Here is a 26,169-nt window from a genome sequence, read left to right as displayed (position 1 = left end):
CGTAAGAAAAAGGTTCGCCATCACTGTTTTAATGCATCTGCCATCCCCAATCGAAAGACCACTAGATTAAAAAAATGCCTCTATTTTCTTATAGGACATGAAATCTTAAGGGACCCCTGCTATTTTTCACATTTCTCAAATGATGAATAATGATTAATTACAGTAGAGGCTGGATATAATTGTGCATCCTTGGGGTGTGTGTGTGTGTGTGTGTGTGTGTATGTACTTATGTATATGAAGAAAAATAATACATGATAACAAGATTAATAGTGGTCTACAACACTTCACACATTCTAAAACTGTCCGCAAATTAATCAGGATGACAGGTGCAAGTTAGGAGTGAAAGGTATCATACCCATTTGGGGAAAATATCCATTATTGCAGTTCTGTAATTTCTGAAAGGAAGGATTCAAGCATTAGGCGGTATCAAACCTTGGGGGGAATTTAAATCAGTAGGACTTCATTCATACAGTGTGGTAATCATTATTTTGAAAAGCAAATTCCTCAAATTCCAAAAGCTTATGTGTCTTATATTACAAACAACGAGGCAGGTAATCCTGCGAACAAGAACTATCAATCATTAGTACCATTAGTGACTTTAAAAAAAAAAGCATAGAAATTTGAATCCGTCTACCATTACAACTACTATACATAAGTTCAAGCAATGGACCAGCCTACATTGCCTCAACCTCCTTAACTGCTATCACGGTTTGACCATATTGGCCTCGATTACAGCCTACATAGGAATGTTACACAACATCCATTAAAATATCAGACCGGGCTACTATACAGGAAATTCTTTTTTTTTTTTTTTTTGCTCCAAGTGTTTCTAACTCACACTCACTTGTTATTATTTGGCAAGTATTTTTTTTTTCAAAAGTGGTTTGCCCTTGCTTGCTCCCAAGGGTTGAGAGAGAGTGGCCCATGGTCACCCAGCTGGGCTTAAGGCAGAATCAGAACTCACAGTCTTCCAGTTTCTAGCCAAGTGCCTTAACCACTGCACTAAACGGCCTCTCGTGCCATTTAACTCCACTTTTTAAAATTGCATGTTTATTTGCTACATCCTGGAAACTGGACTGGTGACTAAATGTACAAGACAGAGGTCCTTATATGTGTTTATTTTAAATTCTTTTCAACGGCTTATGACTTGGTTCATGTATCACACTAAATCATAGATGAAGTGCAATTATGATTTGCGTAACAAGCTGTAGCCTGTTCAAACATATTATATAAATATTATTATTGCTAAAATACCATGGTTTAACTTCAGTATATTTTTAACATAACAATCAGATTATGGATTATGGTTTTGAAAATATAAAGCTACCATCCAGCACTGTAACATTGAAATGAAAGACTATAGATGCCTGCAAATAAAGCAAAAGTGAACTGTTGCCCAATAATAATTATTAAAGCTATAACTCCCAGCACCCTTTATCTTAATTATGTTGTAATAAAGTTTTAATCCAGTTATTCAAAGTGTCTCCCTCAATTAAAGCCCAACAAAGACAGAAATACACGAACAAACACACATTAATTTTTCATATTGACTTTACAGATAAAATAATGTAAGAAGTTTTTAAACTGCAAAATAAACATCTCTTTTCTGTGTGAATGGATTCTGAGCTAACACCTTTGTGTAGTTAAAACTACCTGTGTCAATGGACTTGGTTCAATAATATTCTCATAGTACTTGATACTAGCGGGTAAAGATATTACAGCACACTGTAGAGTGGAAAACTCTCAGATAAAATGTTTTGTGGTTAAACAGCAATTCCTTTAACAGGATGTCATTCTTTTTCTTCCAAGCTAACCAAATAATTAGTTTAAAAAGAAAATATGAGGCAATATGCTGATTAAGATGCTAAGCTTCTACTTTAGAGTGAGTTGGATAAAACTAGAATGTTAAAAAAAACCTAGAACTCTGAACATTGCTTAAATTTCTGTTTATTTTAAGTTGGGTGCTTCCATATTTATTCAAGAGAAATGGGGGGGAGGGAGGCGGAGGAGAAGGATATTAATATAGTGGTTAAGTGTTGAATGGGCACTGTGGAGACCTAGGCCTAATCCACCCTCAGCACACAATATCCCAGGTTAGTTCTGAATAAGTAATTCTCAATCATTCTGAGGCTTGCTACTGTATAAGGGTAAAGATGAAGGGAATGGAAACTGTCTTGAGCTCTTGAAGAACTAGCACCCTGTACTAAACTAATAAGTAAGTAGAACTGGAGGTTCTAAATTAATTTCCAGGCTACAGTGCCATAACCTAAAAGTTGTAAGAGTGTATTCTGGTTTAGTTTTCCTTCCCTTGCCATTTGTCTGAGAAGCAAGTGAAATATACAAAGCACTTCTGCTATTCTCAATGGGAGGAGCAGTCCTCTGCCTATTGAACTAAAGGGGATCCAAATGATAGTTTAAATTTAATTCCAAAACGGCAACTTCTGTCCCATGAAGCTGACTTTTGATGCTTCAGAAAACTGTGCTAATATTCCAGCAACACACTTGTCTGGAAAACTCCTACAAATTCTTTCCTATGCTGTGCAAATATTTTATGAGGACCAAACGTGTTGTACTTACGGACAAGGTAAGATGAATCTCCACATGATTACAGTTTTTGGAAAGTCTTTTTTTAAGTGCTCTCACTGACTCCTTGGGTCTGTGGTTAGAAGAAATAAAAACAGAAAACACACCGATCATTACAATTCTACATACATATTATTTCTCTTATAATGTTAGCTGAAAATAAAGAATCAAGATTGCTCAAATGAAAAACCCCCAAAGAGAAAAATTAAATCAAAACGAGAATAAAGCAAGGTAGCCACTTCAGTGACAAAGGTGAGTTGTGTGTTGAGAGCAGGGATGTGCGGTCAGGGGAGGCAGGGGAGGCAGAGCCTCACCGCTCTCATCATGAAAAGGAAAAAAAAGAGAGAAGGGAAAAGGCACACGTGGTCCCATTCCCCGCCTTCCTGAGTCAACATGAAGGGGACCGCGGAGCGCACTGCGCTTCGCGGTCCCCTTCATGTTGATTCAGGAAGGCGGGGAATGGGACCACGTGTGGAGGAGGCTGAGGCTGCCTCAGCCTCCTTCACATGTGGTCCCATTTCCTGCCTTCCTAATGACGTCACCAGCCTCACCAGCCATAAACCTCACCGCACGTCACTGGTTGAGAGTATATACACTAGAGGTGGACAGCTATGGCAACTTTATGACTCATGTATTTCAGGTCCTAAAATGGCCATAGCTGCCCATCCGACATACATTATGTCTTGCCAAAGAATGAATTTCTCATTCCATTACAGAAATTTGTACAATACATAACTAATTTCCAACATCTGCATGACCTGATGTCCGAGATGATTTATATTTGTAAATGTTAATTTATAGTTGACTGCATAGCATCCCTATTACAGAAGATTGGATATTCCGCCATTGGGGACGCTACACAAGCTTTGCTGAAATGGTTTCCCAAACTCAGTGCATCATTTCTGTCTACAGTCGGAATCCTATAGGCTTATCAAAATGTTGAATTCCAAGCCCCATCAGCCCCAAATGCTGTATAGCATGCCTAATAGTCAGTGCTGTAAGTAAGATACCTTTACCGGAGGCATGAAAAATAATCCTCATCAATATGAGAATAAAAACAAAACAATAAAATATTATATTCAGAGTGACACCGAGATAAATTCTGAATCTACTCCCTGCTTCCATTAGCCTCCAAAGTCTTTAACTACTGAAAATCCAGCCTGCTTCTATTTGCATATCCTTATCCTTTACAATAACAGTGAGTGAGAGAGAGAGAGAGAGAGAGAGAGAGAGAGAGAGAGAGAGAGAGAGAACACACATAGCAGTCCTATTTTCCATAAAACAACAATAAAACATAAAGCAATAATCTTATGAGGTAGAATGGGCTGAGAAACAGCTCCCATGATTGAGGTCAGGAACTCAAACCTGGATCTCCCTACTCTTTTTTTTAATTTTAATTTCATTGTTTTAATTAGACAGATAACACACACACAAAACACTCTTCAATACGTCTTCCAGCTAGCATGTCAATTGGTTACAATTAAATTCCGTGCATTACTACAATCATTCTTTATACTTCATTCAAATTGAATTGTGCATTTTAAATCAAAGAATGTACCAACATTCTCCTTTAACTGCATTTGTTTGAAAGTACTTTTATCCAGAATCATTCGTATTTATATTATCCAATGAATAAACATTTTAACACCGACAACAATCTGTAAGAGCTACCACATTCTACTTATTTGTCGCCTAGGATTCTTATTTCTTTCCTCCATCCACCTATACCATTTATCCCATATCTGATAGAATTCTGATTCTTCTTTTCCCTGGATTTCTTTAGTTAGCTTGTCCATTTCAGCACAGCCCATAACCTTTCTTATTATTTCATCTTCACTTGGAGTTAGCTTGTTTTTCCATTTCTGGGCATAGGCAATCCTTGCCGCCGTTATTATATGCAATATTAAGTACTGGGTTTCTTTTTTGTATTTTGTAGGCAGTAATCCTAATAAGAAGATTTCCGGTTTCCATTCTATTTTAACTCCCGTTATTGCCTCCAGCCAGTTTTTGATCTTTTTCCAAAACTTTTTAGCCTCCTCACAGGTCCACCATAAGTGGTTGATCTCCCTACTCTTAATCCAATATTTTATCCATTATGCCACACTAGTTCATTTGAGGGACTGTGTTGTATTTTTAGAAGGTGAAATGGCTCGCTTAAGCCTTGCAGAAACTTAAGGCATCAACAATGGACTTCAAATTTTCAAATAATCTTATTGCATTCTTTGATAGTGTGACAAAATTAGTGGACCAGAGGAATGCCATTGATATAGTTTACTTGGACTTCAGTAAGGCTTTTGATAAGGTAGACCATAACCTACTACTAGATAAAGTAGAAGAATGTGGGTTAGACAGCATCACCACCAGATGGATTGGTAACTGGCTGACCAACCGCACTCAACGTGTAGTTCTCAATGGAACTGCATCTACATGGAGGGAAGTATGCAGTGGAGTACCCCAAGGCTCTGTTTTAGGCCCAGTACTCTTCAACATCTTCATCAATGATTTGGATGAGGGAATAAATGGGGAACTCATCAAATTTGCAGATGATACCAAGCTGGCAGGAATAGCCAACACTCCAGAAGATAGGCTTAAGATACAGAAGGATCTTGACAAACTTGAACATTGGGCACTATCTAATAAAATGAAATTCAATGGTGAAAAGAGTAAGGTTCTACATTTAGGCAACAAAAACGGAATGCACAGGTACAGTATAGGTGATACCTTACTCAGTAGTAGTAACTGTGAAAGGGATCTTGGAGTCCTAGTGGACAACCATTTAAATATGAGCCAGCAGTGTGCAGCAGCTGCCAAAAAAGCCAACACAGTTCTAGGCTGCATCAACAGAGGGATAGAATCAAGATCATGTGAAGTGTTAATACCACTTTATAATGCCTTGGTAAGGCCACACTTGGAATACTGCATTCAGTTCTGGTCGCCACGATGTAAAAAAGATGTGGAGACTCTAGAAAGAGTGCAGAGAAGAGCAACAAAGATGATTAGGGGACTGGAGACTAAAACATATGAAGAACGGTTGCAGGAACTGGGTATGTTTAGCTTAAGAGAAAGAAGGACTAGGGGAGACATGATAGCATTATTCCAATATCTCAGAGGTTGCCACAAAGAAGAGGGAGTCAAACTATTCTCCAAAGCACCTGAGGGTAGAACAAGAAGCAATGGGTGGAAACTAATCAAGGAGAGAAGCAACTTAGAACTGAGGAGAAATTTCCTGACAGTGAGAACAATTAATCAGTGGAACAGCTTGCCTCCAGAAGTTGTGAATGCCCCAACACTGGAAGTCTTTAAGAAGATGTTGGATAGCTATTTGTCTGAAACGGTATAGGGTTTCCTGCCTAGGCAGGGGGTTGGACTAGAAGACCTCCAAGGTCCCTTCCAACTCTACTATTGTATTGTATTGTATTAAATTCACACCCTGCTTACTTTTGAAAGGTGGCTTTCAAATGCTGCATGAAACCTTATGTAGCCTTCAAGCTACTTCTGACTGCATAAATAGAAATGGGAAAGCATGACTTTAGAGCAGGAGTGCCCAAACCTGGCAACTTTAGACTTGCGGACTTCAGCTATGCTGGCTGGAGAATTCTGGGAGTTGAAGTCCACAAGTCTGAAAGTTTGGGCAGCCCTGCTTTAAAGCATTTCCTCCCCCTCAGGGGTGAACTTTCTCTGTGGCAAGAGAACATTTGCTTTTTTAATGCTTTGTAAACTGGCATATTCTGCTGCTCCTGGTAAATCTAAGCTTAATGGTGGCTATCTTTGTTGCTCATCTAGATTCAAGGATAATGATACCAACCGTTAAATGACCAGCCTTTAGTGACAGCTTCAAATACTGAACTGGACACAGGCTTAAGGGTTGCTAAACACTGGCTATTCTCATTGACTGACGCATAAACCAAACCAAAACTCATATAATCCTATTTCCCCCTGTGAACATGGCTTCTCTTTAGCTAAGCGCATAGATGGCTGTGGTTATGCAGATCCAAAGAAAGTTGGCAAGTTTCCGGGGGAACAAAAACCCAGAATGTTGTTTCTTTTTTATTTCTTCTGCTCTTTGAACGTTGAACGGACAAGCAAACAAAAATTCACATCAGCTCTAGGTGATTCTCCCTCAAACTTGTTCTCTCCAGGTATTCTGACTGAAAACTCCCATCAATCCTAAGTTAGTATAGTTAGGAAAGGGAGCAGGTACTGTATATCTCCCCAAGTTGAAGATGTAAAGACTGTTTCAGAAGAGTAACATAAAGACCTTAGCCTGGTTATCCAAAGTACTGTCTATCTTCAATTGATACTGCCTGGTACATTTACATAGAATGGGTTACACTGTAGGTCCCTTCTACTATAGGGTAGAGCCGTGATGGTGGCACACAGAGCCCTCTCTGCGGGCAAGCGAGCCGTCGCCCAGCTCAGCTCTACTGCACATGTGCGCAGACCTCCAGCCAGCTGCTGGTTTTGGGGTCTCTGCAGTGCATGCGTGGTGTACATGCAGGAGACACATGCACAGGGGTGCGTATGCACGGGGGTCACATGTGCATGTGAGTGGCGCATGCAGGGGGAGTCACACATGCATGCACTAGGAAGCAGAGCGCACCAGGGGGCAGTCACGCACACATTGCATTATGGGTGTGTGCATGCACGCTTTCAGCACACGACAACCAAAAGGTTAGCCATCACTGGGATAGAGGAAGTATGCCTGCCTTCTGCAAAACATCTCTCATAGATATGAAAGCACTCACCCTCCTGGAGTCCTGAAAGAACTTTAAAAACTAGCTTTTATTCGAGGTTAACATGTTTAGCTGAGGTATTTGTGGAGGGCCCTTCATATCTACATGGCCTAGTGTTTTGATATGGGCTGCCTGTGTGTGTTTTGATTGTTTTTAATCTATTCTTTCTGGGTTTTGTAAGCCACCCAGAATCTAATAAGAGTAGGCAATCACATTAAATCAAACTGAGATACCTTTTAAAACAATGTGCCAATTTTCCTTGCGTGGTTGGAAATTGCTTAGAGGTTTAAGTCCACAGAGAGTAGCACGGACAGCAATAACACTGCTATTGCCTTTGGCTGGGTTAGACTATTGTAAACTATGTGTTGCTATTTTTTTGTTGTTGATTTGGGTTGTTGCTGGTTTACTTTATTATTATCATTTGAATAAGCCATCCAGGAAACACTTTTAAAAGGAAGAACAGGTTCTACTGCTAAAGTACAAAGAAAAGGCCATGGCTGGATTCCAGAGAATAATCCCTACCAAAAACACAAAACCCATCCCAGAAAAATAAACCCAGGGTAAGCAATAAGCAATGCTTCTAAGTGCATATGAACACCAGCAGATATCTCAGGAGCATACAGTAAGAGACAAAGCTTATTTTATTCCAATTTTGCTTTGAGCAAAAATTGCTCTTTGAAGCAATGATTCTCACAGACTGCTGTCTTCAAAATATGTGGGACTGTAACTCTCTTTGGCTATGCTGGTTAAAGATATATAGGAACTACAGGTAACCCTTGCCTATATGTAATTGAGCCTGGAATTACCACCATAAATTGTTATAGTCATAACTAAAGGCATTCACATGACTGGAAGTAATTTCCAGGCCTTTCTTTTTTTGTGGTGGTTGTTCTTAAGTAAACACAGTTATCGTTAAATGAACGTGACAGTTATTAATAAACCCATTCATTTGAATGGCCATTTTTAGCTGGGATTGTGGTCACAGGGTTGAGGAATGCCCCAAAGCTGACCTGCCCAACATGCAGCCACATGACCGCAGGGAGAACGTGGTGTGACCACTTACGAAAAGCAGGGGTGTTTTATGGACTGTAAGAACCCCATTCTGTGGACATAACTGCAAACATTCTCAAAATAACTGGTTGTTAAGCAAGGACTACCCATGTAGCACAACTCATCTAGAGCACACACAGTTAGAGAAGACTAAGTTTGATTATTTTTCTCTCCTGAGAGGAAGCAGCCAAGAGATACCACAGTATCTGGGCCTGTAAAGGGAAGAATTACATTCAAAAATTATGCAAAGGCCCAGATATACAGCCCCCAATAACTCATCCAGGATTCAAGAAGTTGTGTTTACTGCCTCTTCATACATTGAACCAGTGGTGGGTTGCCAATTTTTTTACTACCGGTTCAGGCGCACTTGTGCATGCACGCTTGCGTGTATGCATTTGCAGAAGCATCCGGGTGAGTGGGAGGAGTCTCCCACCGCCACTACTATCGGTTTGCCCGATCCGGGCCGAACCGGGAGCAACCCACCTCTGCATTGAACTATGTCCACACATTTTTGGACTTCCAGAGTTGCTGAACTACCATTCCCAGTAGTCTTCAACAATCATGGCCAATGGTAAGGAACGCTAGTAACTGTAGCTCAGCACTTTCATGACAGTTTCCCATTGCAGCAACCACCTCCATTACAAGTCACAATAACAGATCAGTGTGTCATATTGTCATGCAAATAATGCAATTCTGTGCTGTGACATCTGATGCGAGGACAAGTTGCATCATTTGTGCAATGCTATCAATACAGAGATGTCATTTGCCTCTATCCTTGCGTTACATGAAGTAGGTTAAACTTGGGTTTTTTGTTTTTTGCATGTTAGCAGAAGAGGTAGCATCACTTTAAGCAAATCAGGGTAAGCTACCCTACATAGCAGTAGTTAGCAAATAGGGTGCATACTTGAGAGAGTTTTGAATATTACTAGAACTCCTTTGAATACAGAATCTGACCCACCCATAAAAACCGTAAAATTAATTGGTACAATTAAAAAAGTCAATTTGAACTAGTGTTGTAGCTCTTAAACAACAAGCCTCAGGATATAGAATTACATGCTCAAAACACATGCTGCTTCTTTGCAAAGTTACACACCTCAAATAGGATGTTTTCTGCTAGGTGCCTTGCAATTCCTGCTTCAGAAGTTTCCTTGACATACAGCTTATGGATTGAGCATTGGCATGGGTGTCAATTAGTCACAAGGCTCGGTCATAAGGCTCACCGAGCTAAACACTCTTTCTCAGGCAAAAATACATCTCAGGATTACTCTGAGGATAATGGACTTTTCTGCATTTTTTGAAGGCAGGACACCAATGTAATTAAAAGGTAGCCCTTGTCTTATGACAGTTTACTTAAAGATTATTTGAATTAGCAACAACTTCAGTAAAAGTTAGTGATGACCTAAATCTGAAGTTACAACTTTACCCATCCCCACAACCACCTGATTGCAATTCAGGTGCTTTGCAACCAGCTCACTTTTATTATCAGTTGCACATCTCGCAGTCATGTAATTGTTAATTGCAACATTTTTGCTGGTTTCTGATTCACAGTTGGAGGCTCCTTTCATCTCCCTATGAATGAGCCCACCAAGGTAGCATCTATTTATTTATTTATAGATCATAACCTATTTCTTGGTAAGTTAGAAAAAAGTGGAATAGATAGCATCACCACCAGATAGATTTGTAACTGGCTGACAAATCGTACTTAATGAGTAGTCCTTAATAGTACTATGTCTACCTGGAAGGAAGGAAGGAAGGAAGCAGTGGGGTACCAGAAGGTTCTATCTTAAGCCCAGTATTCTTCAATATCTTCATAAATGACTTAGATGAATAGAAGGGGAACTCTTCAAATTTATAGATGAGATTAAGCTGGCAGGAATAGTAAACACCCTAGATGACAGGCTCAAGATCTAGATGGATCTTGATAGACTTGAACACTGGGCCCTAACAACATGAAATTCAATGTAGCGAAAAGTAAAGTCTTACACGTAGGCAAGAAAAGCCAAAAGTACACATATAGATTGGGTGAAACTTGGCTTAATAGCAGTACCTGTGAGAGGGATCTTGGAGTGTTAGTGCACAATCAATTAAATGTGAGCCAGCAGTATGTGGCAGCAGCCAAAAAAGCCAATGCAATCCTAAAATGTATTAACAGATGGATTCAAACAAGATCACATGAGGTACTAATACCACTCTATAAAGCCTTAGTAACATCACACCTAGAATAGTGCATCCAATTTTGGCACCACACTAAAAAGATATTGAGACTCTAGAAAGAGTGCAGAGACGAGAAACCAAGATGATTAGGAGGGGACTGGAGACTAAAACATATGATGAACGGTTGCAGGAACTGGGTACGGCTAGTCTAGTGAAGAGAAGGACCAGGGGTGACATGATAGCAGTGTTCCAATATTTGAGGGGCTGCCACAGAGAGGAAGGGGTCAAACTATTTTCCAAAGCACCTGAAGGCCAGACAAGGAATAATGGGTGGAAACTGACCAAGGAGAGATTCAACCTAGAAATAAATAGAAATTTTCTGATGGTGAGAGCAATCAACCAATGGAACAGCTTGCCTTCGGAAGTTGTGGGAGCTTCATCCCTGGCAGCTTTCAAGAAGAGACTAAACAGCCATATCAGAAATGGTATAGGCAGGATCCCTTGCTTGAGCAGGGGGTTGGACTAGATAACCTACAAAGTCCCTTCCAACTCTGTCATTCTATTCTACTCTTGTTTGCACGTTTCCTAACTGCTAGGAGAGCAGGAGTTGGAGAGAATAATGAGGGCTCACCCTGACACACAGCAGCACTTGGGCTTTGAACAATTTGCTGCTGTAAATTGTCGACCCAGCATTCTAACCACATGACCCACCGGGCTTCATTGGCATATAGTCAAGCTGACCGCATGACCATGGAAATGTTTTTGGGCAATGCTGGCTCACTTAGCTAAGAAAACGGAGATGAGCATAACCCCCTAGAGTCCGTCATGGCTGAACAGGGAAATCTTGACCTTGACCTTTTTATTCAGGGGTAAGAAAAGTTCCTATTGCTCACATCTATTCAAATGCTAAAAACCAGTGAAGGCACTAACCAAACTTGCCTGATCCTATAAATCAGGGGTGTCCAATCTTGGCAGCTTTAAAGCTTGTGGGTTTCAACTCCCAGAATTCCCCAGCCAGCAGATGGACACCCCACTATAAATCCATTATAGAACTGCTTTACTCACCATGTTTTCAAAGTATACACTGTCATTAGTTTACAGGCACATTTAATGAACACATGCACAACAAAGAAGAGTTTTCACAGGAGGTAGGATGCAAGTACATCTACCAGGAAGCTAGGATTGCCTAATACATGCAATTTGTCTTGTTTATTATCTACAGTATTTATTTATTAGCATTTATATTCTGTTCCAGAGACGCTGGACAATTCACATTCAAATCCAACTCATGAGGCAGCAGTAAACACAACATCAAAACACGTAGCAATACCAATTTTCAATCCAGTCTTTTTTTGCTGTCTGTGATTTTTTTAAAAAAAAATGTCAAGGTGAAAATTTCACAGCATGGAAAGAAACCTTTGCTTGTGTTTTATGCCAATCAAGCCCTACTTTTGCTAGTCCTAAGAAGAGTTCTAATAATATTCAAAGGTAAGCTAGAGGGACTTGATGAACGTTGGCAACTCCTAGCATACATCGCAAGAGATGCAGAAGTCCCCACAACATCATATAAAGCTGAAATGGATAAACCACAAATTTCACACTGTCTGGTTGGCGGATTTCTTCCCCCCACCCCCCCACCCCACTCCAGCAAATCTCTTCCCAATTGCAAATGCATTGCTTTCAGGAACCTTTGGTGGGGGGAACCTGAAAGGTTTTAACATATATTTATTTTCCTTCTTAAAATAAATTCTAAATTAGAAATAAATAAGTAAATAATAAACAAAATTCTAGAAGCTGCTAGGTTCTTTGGCCCTGACTATCAGCCTGAACCAAAGTGAAGTACTTTGCCAGCAGTACCAAGTCCAAAGGGCCAACAAATCATTGTTGATAATAACCTGTTGAGAAAGGCAAACAGCTTCAAATACTTGGGAAGCATCATCTCGAATGATGGGTCTCTGGATACAAAACTGACTTAGGGGTCAGCAAGGCCAGCCAGTGCTGGGGTGGCAGTGTACTGGAGTGCTCAATCCACACAACATCCATATCACCACAAAGACGGAAGTCTACAGAGTCCAGGTTATCTCTTCCCCCCTATATGGATGTGAATCCAGAAGTCTATACTGAAGGTGCATCAAACAACTGGATAAATTTCATATGTGTGCTCTCTGCTCCATCCTTGATGTTTGTTAGCAAGGCCATGTCTCCAACCTGGAGATCTTGGATATGCAGAGTCCACCAGCATTGAGTCTCTGATTATCAGAGCCCAGATGGGATGGGTGGGACACGTCATCAGAATGGATGATCGCTGTATGCCTCTCCAGTTTCTCCATTGTGTCCTGGAGTCTGGGAAGAGATCTCAAAATTTGAGAACTTCTTGAGATTGGTCAAAGAAAGAAACCGTGAAATCACACCACTGTGACTTCCAGCTAAGAGAACAAGAAGCTGCAGCTGCTGACAGAGCCCGTTGGCAAGCTCTCTGCTATGAAGCCGTCACCAGCTTTGAAGACACGTGCCACCAAACATTGATAGAAAACTGTGAGTGGCATCAGAGAATATCACCCATCGTCACCACAACGATGGACTTTCCCCTGCCCCCACTGCAATAGATTCTGTGCTTCTAGAATGGGACTGCAGAACCATCTCCATGTACACAACTGCAAAACTGTGTCTTTTTCAAACCTGAAGGGCTATCATATTATACTTCTTAGCCACAAATTTTACAAAGCCCCAAACAAACAAGCAAACAAAAGTAAGACATTTCCATCCACTACTTTGGAAAGCTTGCCCACAAACATTAATTTTCCCAACTGCTGAAGAGTAAACTGATAACAAACAAAAATGCAACAATTCAGGAAGAAGCACTGTCATTCTCTGACCTCCTAGCTAAAGATCAAACGCTTCTCTTTTCAAAGAAGATCAAGCAGCTTACCCTTCCTCAATCGTGTTGATAAGATCACAAATATGCATAAACTGACCCCATTCTTCTGTCTGCAAGGTTCCAACAGTAGCTTTATCTGTCAAGGGAAATATTGGGTTCACAGTTAAAAAGCTATACATTTAGAAACAAACTGTTATTTTAGATGACCAAAGTAGGACATTTAGGAGACAGTTTTTTCAAATTAAAACAATGAATAGCCAAATATAAATGTAGTACAGGTAGTCCTTGACTTACAACAGTTCATTTAGTGACTGTTCGAAATTACAATGGCCCTGAAAAAAGTGACTATGGCCTTTTTTCACCCTTACGACCCTGCAGCATCAAAATTCAGACGCATGGGAAGTGACTCATATTTATGACAGTTGCAATGTGATCATGTGATCGCCTTTTGTGACCATCAAAGTCAACAGGGAAGCCAGATTCACTTAACAACTTGTTACTAACTTAACAACTGCAGCAATTCACTTAACAACTATGGCAAAAATGTAATAAAGTGGAGTAAAATTCACTTAACATCTGTCTCGCTTGGCAACAGAAATCTGGTGCTGAACTGTGGTCATAAATCAAGGACAACTTGTAAGTAAACACATATCTCTCAGGCAACTTTTAAATGTAGGAAAGTCGGCTAATAGTAACAGATTGCATTTGGTGGAGTTTCAATATGATGTTCTGGCTCAAATATATTTTTCCAATGCCATTTAAGGAGCCGTGGGGCAACAAGAAGGGTATATCCAAGATAAAATGGGATAGCTATTGCTATTGAACCTTAATCACCATAAATCTTAATCAACAGCTTCTGGAAGTTGACCCATTGCCCTGTTAGATGCAGAACTCCAGCACTGCATCAATGCCTATATTCACAATTTGTGCCCTGAAAAGAGGAGACTTCAGCAGGTGCTATGGGTTGCCTTTATTGGACACACCTGTTGTGGTTAAAAATTCTTGCAAAAAAAATCGGAAAGCATAGATGAGGCACTTTGGGTGAGTTCTGATCCTCAGTTTCTGACTAACGTTTCCTCTAAGCAACCTTACCAAATATGTAATATAGGAATATCAAATCTCTTCATTTGCTCAGTCTTCCAAACTCACCAAAAGTTCAATTACCCTATAGGTTGCCATTAGCATTTCTATAACAATCTAATTTTCAGCGGCAGCGGATAATAGTTTGGGATTTTACTATGAGTTACCAGAAATGCGCTTCCCCACCCATGAAGCCAGGCAACAGGTGAAGCACTTCTCCCCCCACAACCCCTTCAATACACAAATTCAAGAGCCTCACACGATTGTAATTGGAGAATGCCAGGAATCCAAGCGATGTTAGGGTATCAGAAGTTCGCGATCGAGCCGCTAAATTCAGGAAGACGGGGCTCCGGGCTAGCCCCAAGCTTTCACAAGAAGAGACTGGATTTCCATTTGTCAGAAATGGTGTAGGGCAGGGATCCCCAAACTTGGCAACTTTAAGACTTGTGGACTCCAACTCCCAGAATTCTCCCGCCAGCATAGCTTAATTCTGGGAGTTGAAGCGCTTAAGTCTTAAAGTTGCCAAGTTTGAAAACCTCTGGTATAGGGTCTCCTGCTTGGTCAGGGGGTTGGACTAGATGACCTACAAGGTCCCTTCCAACTCTGTTAATCTGAATCTGAAGGGAATGAGTTGCCCGGCAAGCGCCGCTTACCGATCAGATGGCCCAAAGGGGTGCCGAAGGGATCCTTCTGACTCTTTCCAAAAGCCATGCTGAGTTGCGCCTGAGTTTTCAGGCCCGTTCGGGAGACCAGGCTCTTCGGATCAGAGCTGGGAACGACGTCCCCACTCCCAGCCGTCTCCCTGGCACCTAACGCCGACGCGTTCCTCCTCCTCCTCCTCCGATGGCTGCCTCGTCGGGAATCGCGCTGGCGAGCGGCTTTCCCGGAGACTGGAAGGGAGGAGCTTGGCGGCCGCCTTCCAGGTGCTCGCCGGGGCTTGGCGTCCCAGAAGCTCCGAGTCGGGGATCACGTGCCGCGCGGGGCTGGATCAGATCTGCCCTGGCTCACAGATCAAGGGTCGGGATGCTAGGGAAAGTGGTCGGAGGCTCCTCGGTTTGCTCGGCCGGCTTCATCGGGGTGGTGGGGGTATACCACGAGGTGGAGACGTCTCTTTTGATCCCTGGCATTTCACGAGCCGTTTCGTTTGGCAACTTCTGCGATTGTGTTGTGTGTGTGTGTGTGTGTGTGTGTGTGTGTTTTCTCACAATCACCCGGGGTTGTCTCCTTCCTTTTCTTTAGGCGGTGGGGAGACGTTGGTATCCCACGACCACACTTTCTCCTCCTGTTCTAATCCTAAACGTAAAGTCTGAGTTCGGTTAATAAACTCGAGCTAATGAACGTCTGCTCATTATATAATTATGGTGTTTTCGGTTTAAAGCATGGTCGGAGCTGCTGTTTTTCTATAAATCTTGGTGGGGGTGTGTGGAGTGCTGGCTTTGTTTCAATAAGTGGATTGATTGGCTGCGTGGATGTATCATGATTGGTAGATTGATGCTGATTGGTGCTGGCTGTGTGTCCGTTGTTGTTTCGTGTTGTAATGACCTGGGTGGTGGGTGGTGCTTGTTTGTTGACTAGGGCTGGTTTCAAGATGTCTGGTAGGCGGGAGGTATCGTCACATTTATTTATGTTGTGGGGGTGTTTCTCTATTTCGATAGCTTCCATAATTATTCTCTTGTTGAAGTGTTCAGTATTGAAGATTAATCTGGTTTCTTCAAAATTAATTTCATGTCCTGTATACAAAATAGTCATATGTTTCCGAGGGTCCGTGTAGTGATTGTGGTTGTGTTTAAGAATCTGACAGCCCAAGGATAGAAACTATTTTTAAGCCTATTTGTTTGGCTGGCTGTGCTTTGAGGTCTTCTGCCTGGTGGTAAAAGTGTGAAGAGACACTAATAAGGGTGTGAATCATCTGAGTATCTTCCTTACTCTGCTAAAGCAGCGGGACCTGGCGTTGTCATCCAGTGGTGTTAGAGGGCAACCAATGGTTACTTGTGCCGAATTGATCACTCTCTGTAGTGCCTTCTGTCCACAGCAGTCAAACCAGCGTACTATAATATAATAGGAAAGGAAAGGAAAGGATAGGATTGGGGGTCTTCTAGTCCAGCCCCCTGCTGAAGCAGGAGACCCTATACCATTTCAGACAAGTGGCTGTCCAGTCTCTTAAAAGCCTCCAGTGATGGGGAGCACCTACAACTTCTGAAAGCAAACCGTTCCCCTAGTTAATTGTTCTCACTATTAGAAGTTTTTCCTTAGTTCCAGGTTGCTTTTCTCCTTGATTAGTTTCCATCCATTGTTTCTTGCCCTGCCTTCTGTTGCTTTGGGGAATAAACTGACTTCCTCTTCTTTATGGCAGCCTCTCAACTACTGGAATACTGCTATCTTGTCACCCCTACTTCTTTTCTCTAGACTAGCCAAACTGAAATCCTGCAACTGTTCTTCATGTTTTAGTCTCCAGGCCTTTGATCGTCTTAGTTGCTCTTTGAACTTTTTCCAAAGTCTCAACATATTTTTTTGTAGTACGGTGACCAATATTGGTTGCAGTATTCCAGGTGTGGTTGTGCTGAAGTTTTATAAAGTGGTACTAATACGTCACATGATTTTGATCCTCTCTCTAGATTCTATGTCTGCAGTTTCTTACAGACCAATCAGCCTTTCTGCTTTCTTTCTGGTAACCTTGGATGCCTCCAGAATACATCTCCCTGAAGCAGGATTCTCACACTTAACATTTGTAGGTGAAGAAATAAAAGTTGTTTCTATAAAATCATTCGACATCGCTGATATCGTAAATTAGTAACCATTATCACAACAGGCATCCATCTTTATACTTTGGGAATGATCAAAATAATGTCATGGGGCAGAATTCCATCTTTTTTTTGGGGGGGGGAGCTTAATTTTTCCTCCCCTTAGCCTTTCTTTAAACAGCTTTTTTGGGGCTGGTGGGCACGTTCAGAATTTAGCATGAGTAATGCAGGCACATCAGCCAGTTGGGTGGTATGGAGGTAAACTGCCTGTTAAGAAGAGTTGCCCTGGTGGGTTTGATGGTTTGCAAAACAACCCAAGAAATAAACTATTGAAGTTGTCACCCTTTCTAGCCTACTCGATCTCCCTTCATCTTTTTCATTTGTCTGATAAAGTGGATGCAATTTGAAATAAAGCACAGGATTTTTCCCCTTTATTGCAAGTGATTGCCGGGCTTTTCCTTGGAAAGAAAGGCATCACTGTGTTTTAATAAATTATATGCATGTATGTTTATAATTAGAATAATCTTTTTAAAAAGTGATCTTTTTATTGCCAAATTGATTGTGTTCTTTTCATGATAGTCTGTAATCTATCTGAGGGCTGAAGGGAAACAAAACAGGATGTAAATCCCATGTTAATTACATTTCACAATTGGGACAAGAGCCACAATGAGATTTGATTTTTTTTTCCAGATTAAATCCCAGTGACTTCACTGGAATGCATTTCCAGATTGACAACTGCAGGCAAAATCCACATTCAGAGGTGTTCCAGGGCTTTTGCTATTGCTATTCCTTAAACATTCTTCTTCAACTTGGGGACCGTCAAAAAACCATGCTTCAATTCCCAGAATTCTCAGTAATGTTCAAATTAACTATGGAATCCTAGGAGATTTTTCCCCTCTTAACTTTGATTTACCTGAATTCTTCTCATGTCATCTCAATTAAGGCTGGTTAGGAAAATGAATAGCTCTGGAAGCTAGATTATGGCATTTCAGTTCTTCCAGGCATGTGAGTCTACCATTATACTTATCATAACACATTGTTGAGCCCTTTATCAAAGCTGAAAAAGAAGGGCAGGGGAGGCCTAAACAATTTCTTGAATGTTGTGGTCAACCACGATGTGGCATTTAGAAAGAGTGAAACATTAGATAAAAACATCTGGTGCTCTTTTGTTCTGCCCTCAGCACTTTTCTTTTCTCTCTGGATTTGAGCTAGAGAATTTGGCATTTTCTAAGTTAATCACATTCTTATTTGTTTACATTTATTTTCACAGTAGGAATGCTTGTGAATCCAGAGGCATCAGGAGGAAGAAAAACAGGATAATGAAAATGGGTTCTCTAATATAATGTAATATTTGAAGAACAGGGTTGGCCCAATAAGGTAGACTAAACTAACAAACAAATGCCTTATAAATCAGGACTACCTTTATTGTAACAGCTGTAATAGTAAAATCTGAAGGTGCTTCCCCTTCCCTCACTTTATTTAGTGTGAACTAGGGAGGGACTTGTTTGAGATGTTTTCTCAAGTTACGTTTTTTAACCTGGGCTCAAGCCCCTTTTATCTGACTATTGGCTTGATAATAGTTCTTCTTCTTGTCTTTCAAGGCCATTCCCCATGTCTTCCACAGTCAATCTTAGGGTTTTTATATTCAACAAATAAGCATAGCTGATTAGCTTATATATCAGGTGAGATGCTTAAGCTGTAACAGACACTAGTCTAGATCATAAAGCCAATTTCAATCATTTCTGCTTAAAAGTGGGTCTCTGGAATGTTGAGATAGCTTTCCAGAGTCATAAGGATTTAGGCCTTTAAGGACAGTCAGTCAGCAAATACTTGTTAGTGTCAAGGCTCAGACAATACTGAATCTGACGCAGCCATGAACCATGGAGACACCAAGTGTCTTTAGGAAACACGAAGTCAGGAATCAGCTGAGGCAATAAGGAACATCACAAAAGCTAGAATAATTAGATGATGGCATTTCACTTCCAAGCCTTTGGGCTCTAGAGGTAAGGTGGAGAGGAAAGATGTGCATTGAGACCCCTGTCAAACACCTGGCTTAACTAAAAACAGCCTTATGTAAGACTTACAGTACTTCAGTCTTATGTAAGATTTAGAAACAATCATTTGAGTTTCTATGTCTGGTGTGTTGTCGTCTTTAGTTTATATAAGAAACTTGAAACTCTGACTCTTGGACTGGCTGATGATCCTTGCTTGCCTGTCTGAAATTCAGACTGAATTTATTGTGCTTTATTTGTATTATATTTCTTAACTGTAGACTGTAGACTTCAGACCTAAAGTAGAATCATAAATGGGGATGGATTAGATGGATTAGCAAGTGCCGCAGTGGTGGGATGAACTCTAAAACACCTCATTTCCCAATTTAAAGGGAAAAAGACAATAAAAAGACAATTGTTCCTTAAACTCTGTTGCAAGACTTTGATCTATTTGTGTGCAATATGATAAGCCATAATAGCAGTTTGGTTTCCTGCAAGACTGAGCAGTTTTCTAAGAATTGGGGGCTATATCTTGCCCTTTTGAACATCTGGAGGCTAGAGATATCAAGGGGAAGTTAGCTCTTTTAATGTTTTGGAGGGGATTTCAGAGGGGGGATAGGAACTGGAAGTTTCAGACAGGCAAACTGTTTACACTTCCACTCTTAAAAACCTTGATATGCTTGCCATAACCATATTTAACATAAGTTAAATTTAAATAAGTTAACATTCTAAAAGAATGCAAATGACCAGCCGGCTGCAAGGAATATAAATCCTTCCATTCCCTACCCTCCAGTCAGAGCTGAAGAAGCTTCTTGGATGAGAAGTGAAATGTCTTCAAAGAAAAACAATGAAGTCCAATTGCTTCCTAAAAAAGCACCTTTGGGACAAGCATGACCTGGATGACTGAGAATCTCCATAGACATATTTAAAATACTTCTCTCTGAGCCGTGTAACATTTCAGTAGATGTAATTGAAACCCAAATGACCATTCAAAAATAGCCCCACCAATATGATTGCTCCTGCTTCTCAAGAACAGACCCATAAAGTATGATTATCTTCTTTGGCTGGATGCAAGTACAATTCATGGCCACAAGTGTATCATTAAATCATAATTTAATCTGAAGCTTGAACAGTTTTAATATGTGTGGAAAATGAAGGACAAAATGAAAGCCAATTCCTTAAGGCTACCCAGTTACTTGGGAGTAGATCGCATTGAAATCAAAGAGGCTTACTTCTGAGTAAACTTGCACTGGGTTGCTTTTCCCCTACCTTGACATGACAGAATTAAGTATTGCATTATTTGGAACTCACCATGTATCCTTGCTAACTAAAAATAAAAAAGCCAAGTGTTATGAGGAAATTATGATTCAGGTGACTTTAAAGTTCTACTGTAATTGAAATTTGATTACATCCCATGTTGATTGATCATTTTTACACTGGCATGTCAACACAGCTCATGGTTGAGTATAACAGTACATGAAAATATGAAAGAAAGATAAAATATTATGACAGTAAAGCTAGGGAATTGAATCACAGGAGCTGGCAATTTTTGCTTCCTTTCTGAGAATATCTTTGTGCTTTGCATCTGTTCTAAAGTAGCTCCTGAAGGTTGGAGATTTATCCTGAGCAATGGGGACCATGCCTCAGGATGAAAAAAGAGATTTGGGGAAATTGCAGTTACTTTCCTCCCCCCTCTCACATTCCATGTTTCATTAGCATAAATGCTTTCAACTCATACAAGCCATCCCTAAGATCCAACTCAATGACATGAAGCAAATTGTAATGGAGAGAGAGGATTGTATCACATTCTACTTTCCCCCCAAAATGCTGCTGCCTCAAAGATTAAATGCACAGTATTTCACCTTTGTTTTCTCAGACATTCTAGAATCTGGAGCCACCAGTTGCTTATAGACAACATCTTTTGTTTTTCCTGACCTCACCTGCTCTGTAGTGTATTTAAAAACCAAAAATGGCCCTTGGCTTGAATAAAATTGAGAGGTTGCCACAAAGAGGAGGGGATCAACTTATTTTCCAAAGCACCAGAGGGCAAGACAAGAAACAATGGATGGAAACTAATCAAGGAGAGAGGCAATCTGAAATTAAGAAAAAAATTCCTAACAGTGAGGACAATTAACCAGTGGAACAGCTTGCCTTCAGAAGTTGTAGGGTCTCCTGTTGAGCAGGGGTTTGGATTAGAAGTCCTCCAAGGTCCCTTCCAGCTCTATTCTGATGATTGAAATGTTGGATATCCTTGGCCTGTTGTTTCATTACTAATCCTAATGAAGGCTGCTTTAATTTTGCATTTTGTGTACAACTCTTTCCCAGTCTGATGCCTTTTGGAAGTGTTGAATGCTGCCTGAGGAAGATGGAGAATTTACTAATCATTTATATTTAGTGGTGGCATTTATATCCAGCTTTTTCTTTGAATGATCCAGATGGCTTACATGGGCAGCTGTCTTCATTTTATCTTTTCAGCACTAATCCTTTGAGGGTGGTTAGACTAATAGTAGGGTCAACCATGGGAGAAGAGTCAAAAAAAGTCAAGATGGCAGTCAAGGTGCCACCAGACATTAATCTCTCTCTCGGCTAGCACGTTTACTTTTGTGACAGCACCCCCTTCCCTCTGACACGTTCAGCTGAGAGAATGAAAACCTCAAATCAATGGCTGAACAGAGAATTGAACCTAGTTCAAATCCATTACAGGTGGTCCATGTTTAGCAACCTCAATTGGGACCAGCAACTTGTTTGTTATGTGCAATAGTCTCTAAGTGAAACCACGACTGTTCTTTACAGCCTTACTTCAGCTTCCTTTTGCCTTGCAAAGGCCCTAAATGGGAGAATTGGTGACAAAGTTGCTGCTTTTCATCACCACATCATAGCTGCAAAAGTTTGTTCTCCCAGGCAGTCACTAAACAAGGGCTACCTGCACAAATCATTAGAATAACAGAATAACAAGAGTTGGCAGGGACCTTGGAGGTCTTCTAGTCCAACCCTCTCCAGGAGGAGAGGAGGAAACCTGATAACCATTTCAGACAAACAGTTGTCCAATCTCTTCTTAAAGACCTCCAGCGTTGGCAAACCCATAACCTCTGGAGGCAAACTGTTCCAATATTTAATTGTTCTCCCTGTCAGGAAATAATAATAAGCCACCTTACATTGGTGTCCCAGGAAACAGCAAGGCTGGGAAGACTGCTGTACAGCATTTTCCATACAGAAATCTTGAGCAACGTTAGGAGTGTAATGAATGAATTCTGATGCTGCTGGATGCAGTGGCCAACTCTAAGGCTAGGTTAAGTGAGGTTGTCGTGATTAGTAGAAATTGTCTTACACTTCTCTAACTCTAGTGAGAATTGCTGCTTGTTACCGGCTTCCTGGTGCTTACTAGATGAAAATGCCTGAAAAACACAGAGGAAAAACAATTATTTTGCAACTTGATGCTGACTAAATGCTTGGGGCTTAAGTGTGTCAACAGCCCATCCTTGGTCTTTTTAAGGAGAATTTACAACTTTGCTGACAGAGGACAGGTGAACAATGCCGTGTTTACCTACTCAGAGGCAGGTTAATGCCTAATGGTGTCAGAGCAGGAAATGTTGCTTGTTGGGAAAGCACACACTGCCCTTTGCAATCAGGAAAACTGCTTTCCAGAAAATCGTCTAATGCAACACAGCCTACCTGTCTCTGCAGCCCTCCAGGATATCCGGAAGATTTCAAATCTGTCTCTTTGACACCAGAGGTTGAGGTAATTTGCCTTAGATAGAAAATCAGGTTCCTGGTTTTATCAATAGCTGGGGTTTTGGTTTTATCAATAGCTGGGGTTTGATTACTGGGGTGGGAGTGGCACTGCTTATATTTTTCTCCTTAGGCCTCAAATGCCTCGGGTTATTTCTCTGGAAAAAGCCTTGCTCTCTCTTAGGCCTATTATGAGCCACTCTCAGCCCCCCCTTCCCCCCAACAATACTCTGGAGCAGTAGTTGGCAACTATGGTAAATTTATGACCTGTGGACTTTAACTCCCAGAATTCCTGAGCCAGGATTTCTGGCTTAGGAATTTGGGGAGTTGAATTCCACAAGTCGTAAAGGGGGCTATAGTTGCCCACCCCTGGTCTGGAGGAAATTGGGAGGGGTTGGGGCTTGTCCTTCCACTTTGTGATGTAACTTGAAATTATGGGTAGGTTCAGATATGCTAAACCCGTGATACCGAACCTATGGCATGCGTGCCAGAGGTGGCACACAGAGCCCTCTCTGCTGGCACATGTGCCAGTGCCCCAGGTCAGATCTCCATGGCGTTTCTTTCGTGAGCTTCTTTTTTGTCATTTGCAGGGAAACAGAAGCTCACGAAAGAAAAAGATCTTACCTCTTGCCGTGCTGCTGGTGTTGGGATGCCCCACTTCCTGCCGACCAGCTGGTCTTCAGGTCTGCTGCGCATGTGCGCATGTCCATGTTCGCACACACCTTTCAGTTTGGCCATGCGCACACGCACAGTTTGGGCACTCAGTGCCTAAAAGGTTTGCCATCAGTGTGCTAAGCTACGATTTGTGACCATAATTTGTTCATTGAACCAGACACAACACTTGGCTTACATATTTGAGTCTGCGTCATGAATTATGCTAAGCAATAACATGGTCAATGTACCTTGGGCTTAATTAAGGACACCAAAGCCAATCTGCAATTTGTGGATTGTGAGAAAGTAGTGGTTAAGAACTGCAGGATGCTGGCCCTTAACCCCCCTCCCTACCCAAGGCTTTCCTAATCCTCTGAAATCAATCTGTTTACCATTTGGCTGTAAAAATGTCTGCATTTCTTTAACTAGTTGTTTCCTGTAGAAAAATAAAAGTTTGTGTTTACTATTTTAGGCTTAAGCACCATAATGGACACTGTGCAATGGCCATGCTCCATGTACCTCGTCAATAGGCAATGGAGGACAATTGGAAAGAACAACAGATTGGGGTGGGAAAGAAGGATACGCAAATGGTTTGGCATCTGGGCCAAAAATTGCAGTGAAAAGCTGCAAATTTCACCATAGAAACATGAGTCCTGTGATCTATATAGAGTTGAAGGACCTGGATGGAAGCTGCTTGCTGGCATCAGGAAATAAACTACGTAAATCCAGACTGTTGAGCTGTGTTGATGAAGGAGGGAAAGAAAAGAAGCAGATAATACAAGGTTGCAATGCTCAAATGTTTTAAAGACTCCTGTTGTGAAAGCAGTCCAAAATAGTGTAGCCTTTATTGTCATTGTACAAAATAAATACAACGAAATTGGTTAAAATAAAATAAAGCACCTGAAAAGCTGGACAATATCTGCTATGCCTGCCAAATGGTGGACATGGGGACAAAAAGGAGGACATGTCCTACTTTTGCCACACATCTGGTGACCCTACTACACATTCACAGAGTTGTGAAAAGCCTCTGGATGTTAAATGCTGCCCGCAGGCCATTCTTTGCAAGCGGAGCAATCTGCAAGGAGCCCTCCTGTTGGCGGGCCTGAGTTTCCGGGTGAGAGAGAGCAGAGTAGAGAAATGTCAGCTATATGGCGCAAAAAATATGATCTTATCTATCAGATCAGAGAACACAAGGAAAGCCAGCTGCTGTGAGGACAAAACCACCCTGCAGTGGTGCTGACTAAGCATCGAGAAGCAAATACTGTAACATGTTCATCAACCCGAAAAAAACGTACAGGTAATCCTTGACTTTAACAACCATTCTTTTCGCCACTGTTCAACATTACAGTGGAGTTGAAAAGAGTGACTTACAACTAATCCTCACATGTATGACTGTTGCAGCATTTCCACAATCGCATGATCAAAATTTGGGCACTTGGCAACCAACATATATTCACCACAGTTGTGCCATCCCTTGCTCATGCTATCACTATTTGCGATCAGAGCCAGCTTCCAACTAGCAAAATCAATGGGGAAAGCCAGGTTTGCTTAGTGACCACATGATTCACTTAATAATGACAGTAATTGATTTAACAAATGTAGCAAAATGATTGTAAAATTAATTAATTTCATTAATTCTCTTAATAAATTAAACCCTGCTTAGCAACAGAAGCTTTGGTCCCAATTGTCATAAGTTGAGTGCCAATGATTCTTCAATACCAATGAGTATTCAATGCATGTGCTAAGGTATTTCTGCCATTTGAAATATACGTAAAGTAACAAAAAGGCCAAAATCACAATCTATGAAAAGTTTTCTACATCTACTGAGATTTATCCACTGCAGATACACAAAACTGCAAACACTGAGATGAGTGACAAGGGTCACTTGTCCTCATTGTGTTCAATTCTTGTAGAGAAAGTCTTAATGGTCCTATTTTAAACACTGTGTCCTGGAGGAGGGGAAGAGTGGGGTTGTCAAAAAAAAAAGTCAAGATGTGCTGACAATAGAAAAGGTATATTCCTGAGTTGTGGTCACTATAAAGAAATATAGTCCAGAATATTCTAAATAGCCCCAGTGTGGAAAAACGGAATTATTTACAGTTCTATGAAAGTCCAGGTTGGAGAACAGAGTTTCTCCAGAACTCCATATCTATTTGAAAACAGATTTTCCAATGTGTGGTTGGAAAAGGCATCAAAATATAATTATTATTTTATTCATTAAACATGAAACTCGCTTAACTGAACATTTAAAAATGTATCACAAATACCATTGACTGGCACTGATGGTTGATACGGATTGCTGCCAGCGTCCTAGGTGTCAACCAAGTACCTTCTTAAGATGTACGATGTTCCTAGTAACGCAGTTTTTTGCAATTCCGCTGGTGTTATTTCAGGAAGCTGCAATTTCTTGATGTATTTTGTAAAATTCTTTGACATGGTACCAAGTGCCCCAATGACAATGGGTATCACCGTTGCATGTTTCATCCATAATCGCATAGTTTCGATGACCAGGTTGCGATAGTTCGTGATTTTTTCCAGTTCTTTTTCTTCGACTCTGGCGTCTCCTGGTACAGCGATAT

At 41.0% G+C, this 26,169-nt stretch overlaps 1 protein-coding gene across 3 annotated transcripts in view; it reads right to left on the bottom strand.

The window, feature by feature from the left end:
- Positions 1-23,004, bottom strand: part of TOM1L1 (target of myb1 like 1 membrane trafficking protein) — a 63,299-nt gene extending 40,295 nt beyond the window's left edge. For 2 of the 3 annotated variants that reach the window (XR_014176772.1, XM_081970456.1), the window contains exons 1-3: positions 15,132-15,539; positions 13,450-13,534; positions 2,578-2,656 (exon numbers count right to left, since the gene is read on the bottom strand). Coding sequence is in view for 2 of the 3 variants with exons in the window: in XM_081970456.1 (XP_081826582.1) it covers positions 2,578-2,656; positions 13,450-13,534; positions 15,132-15,189 (222 nt within the window). In the remaining variant the exon portion in view is untranslated. Of the gene's footprint in view, positions 1-2,577; positions 2,657-13,449; positions 13,535-15,131; positions 15,540-22,882 lie in introns of those variants that run through there. The other variant, XM_081970457.1, reaches the window with a different exon arrangement.
- Between the last annotated feature and the right edge of the window lie 3,165 nt (positions 23,005-26,169).

This window comes from Natrix helvetica (assembly GCF_964273705.1).
Source record: "Natrix helvetica genome assembly, chromosome: 1".
NCBI lineage: Eukaryota > Metazoa > Chordata > Lepidosauria > Squamata > Natricidae > Natrix > Natrix helvetica.
Note: the sequence above shows the minus strand (reverse complement) of the source record. Positions and strands in the feature narration are given on the sequence as shown.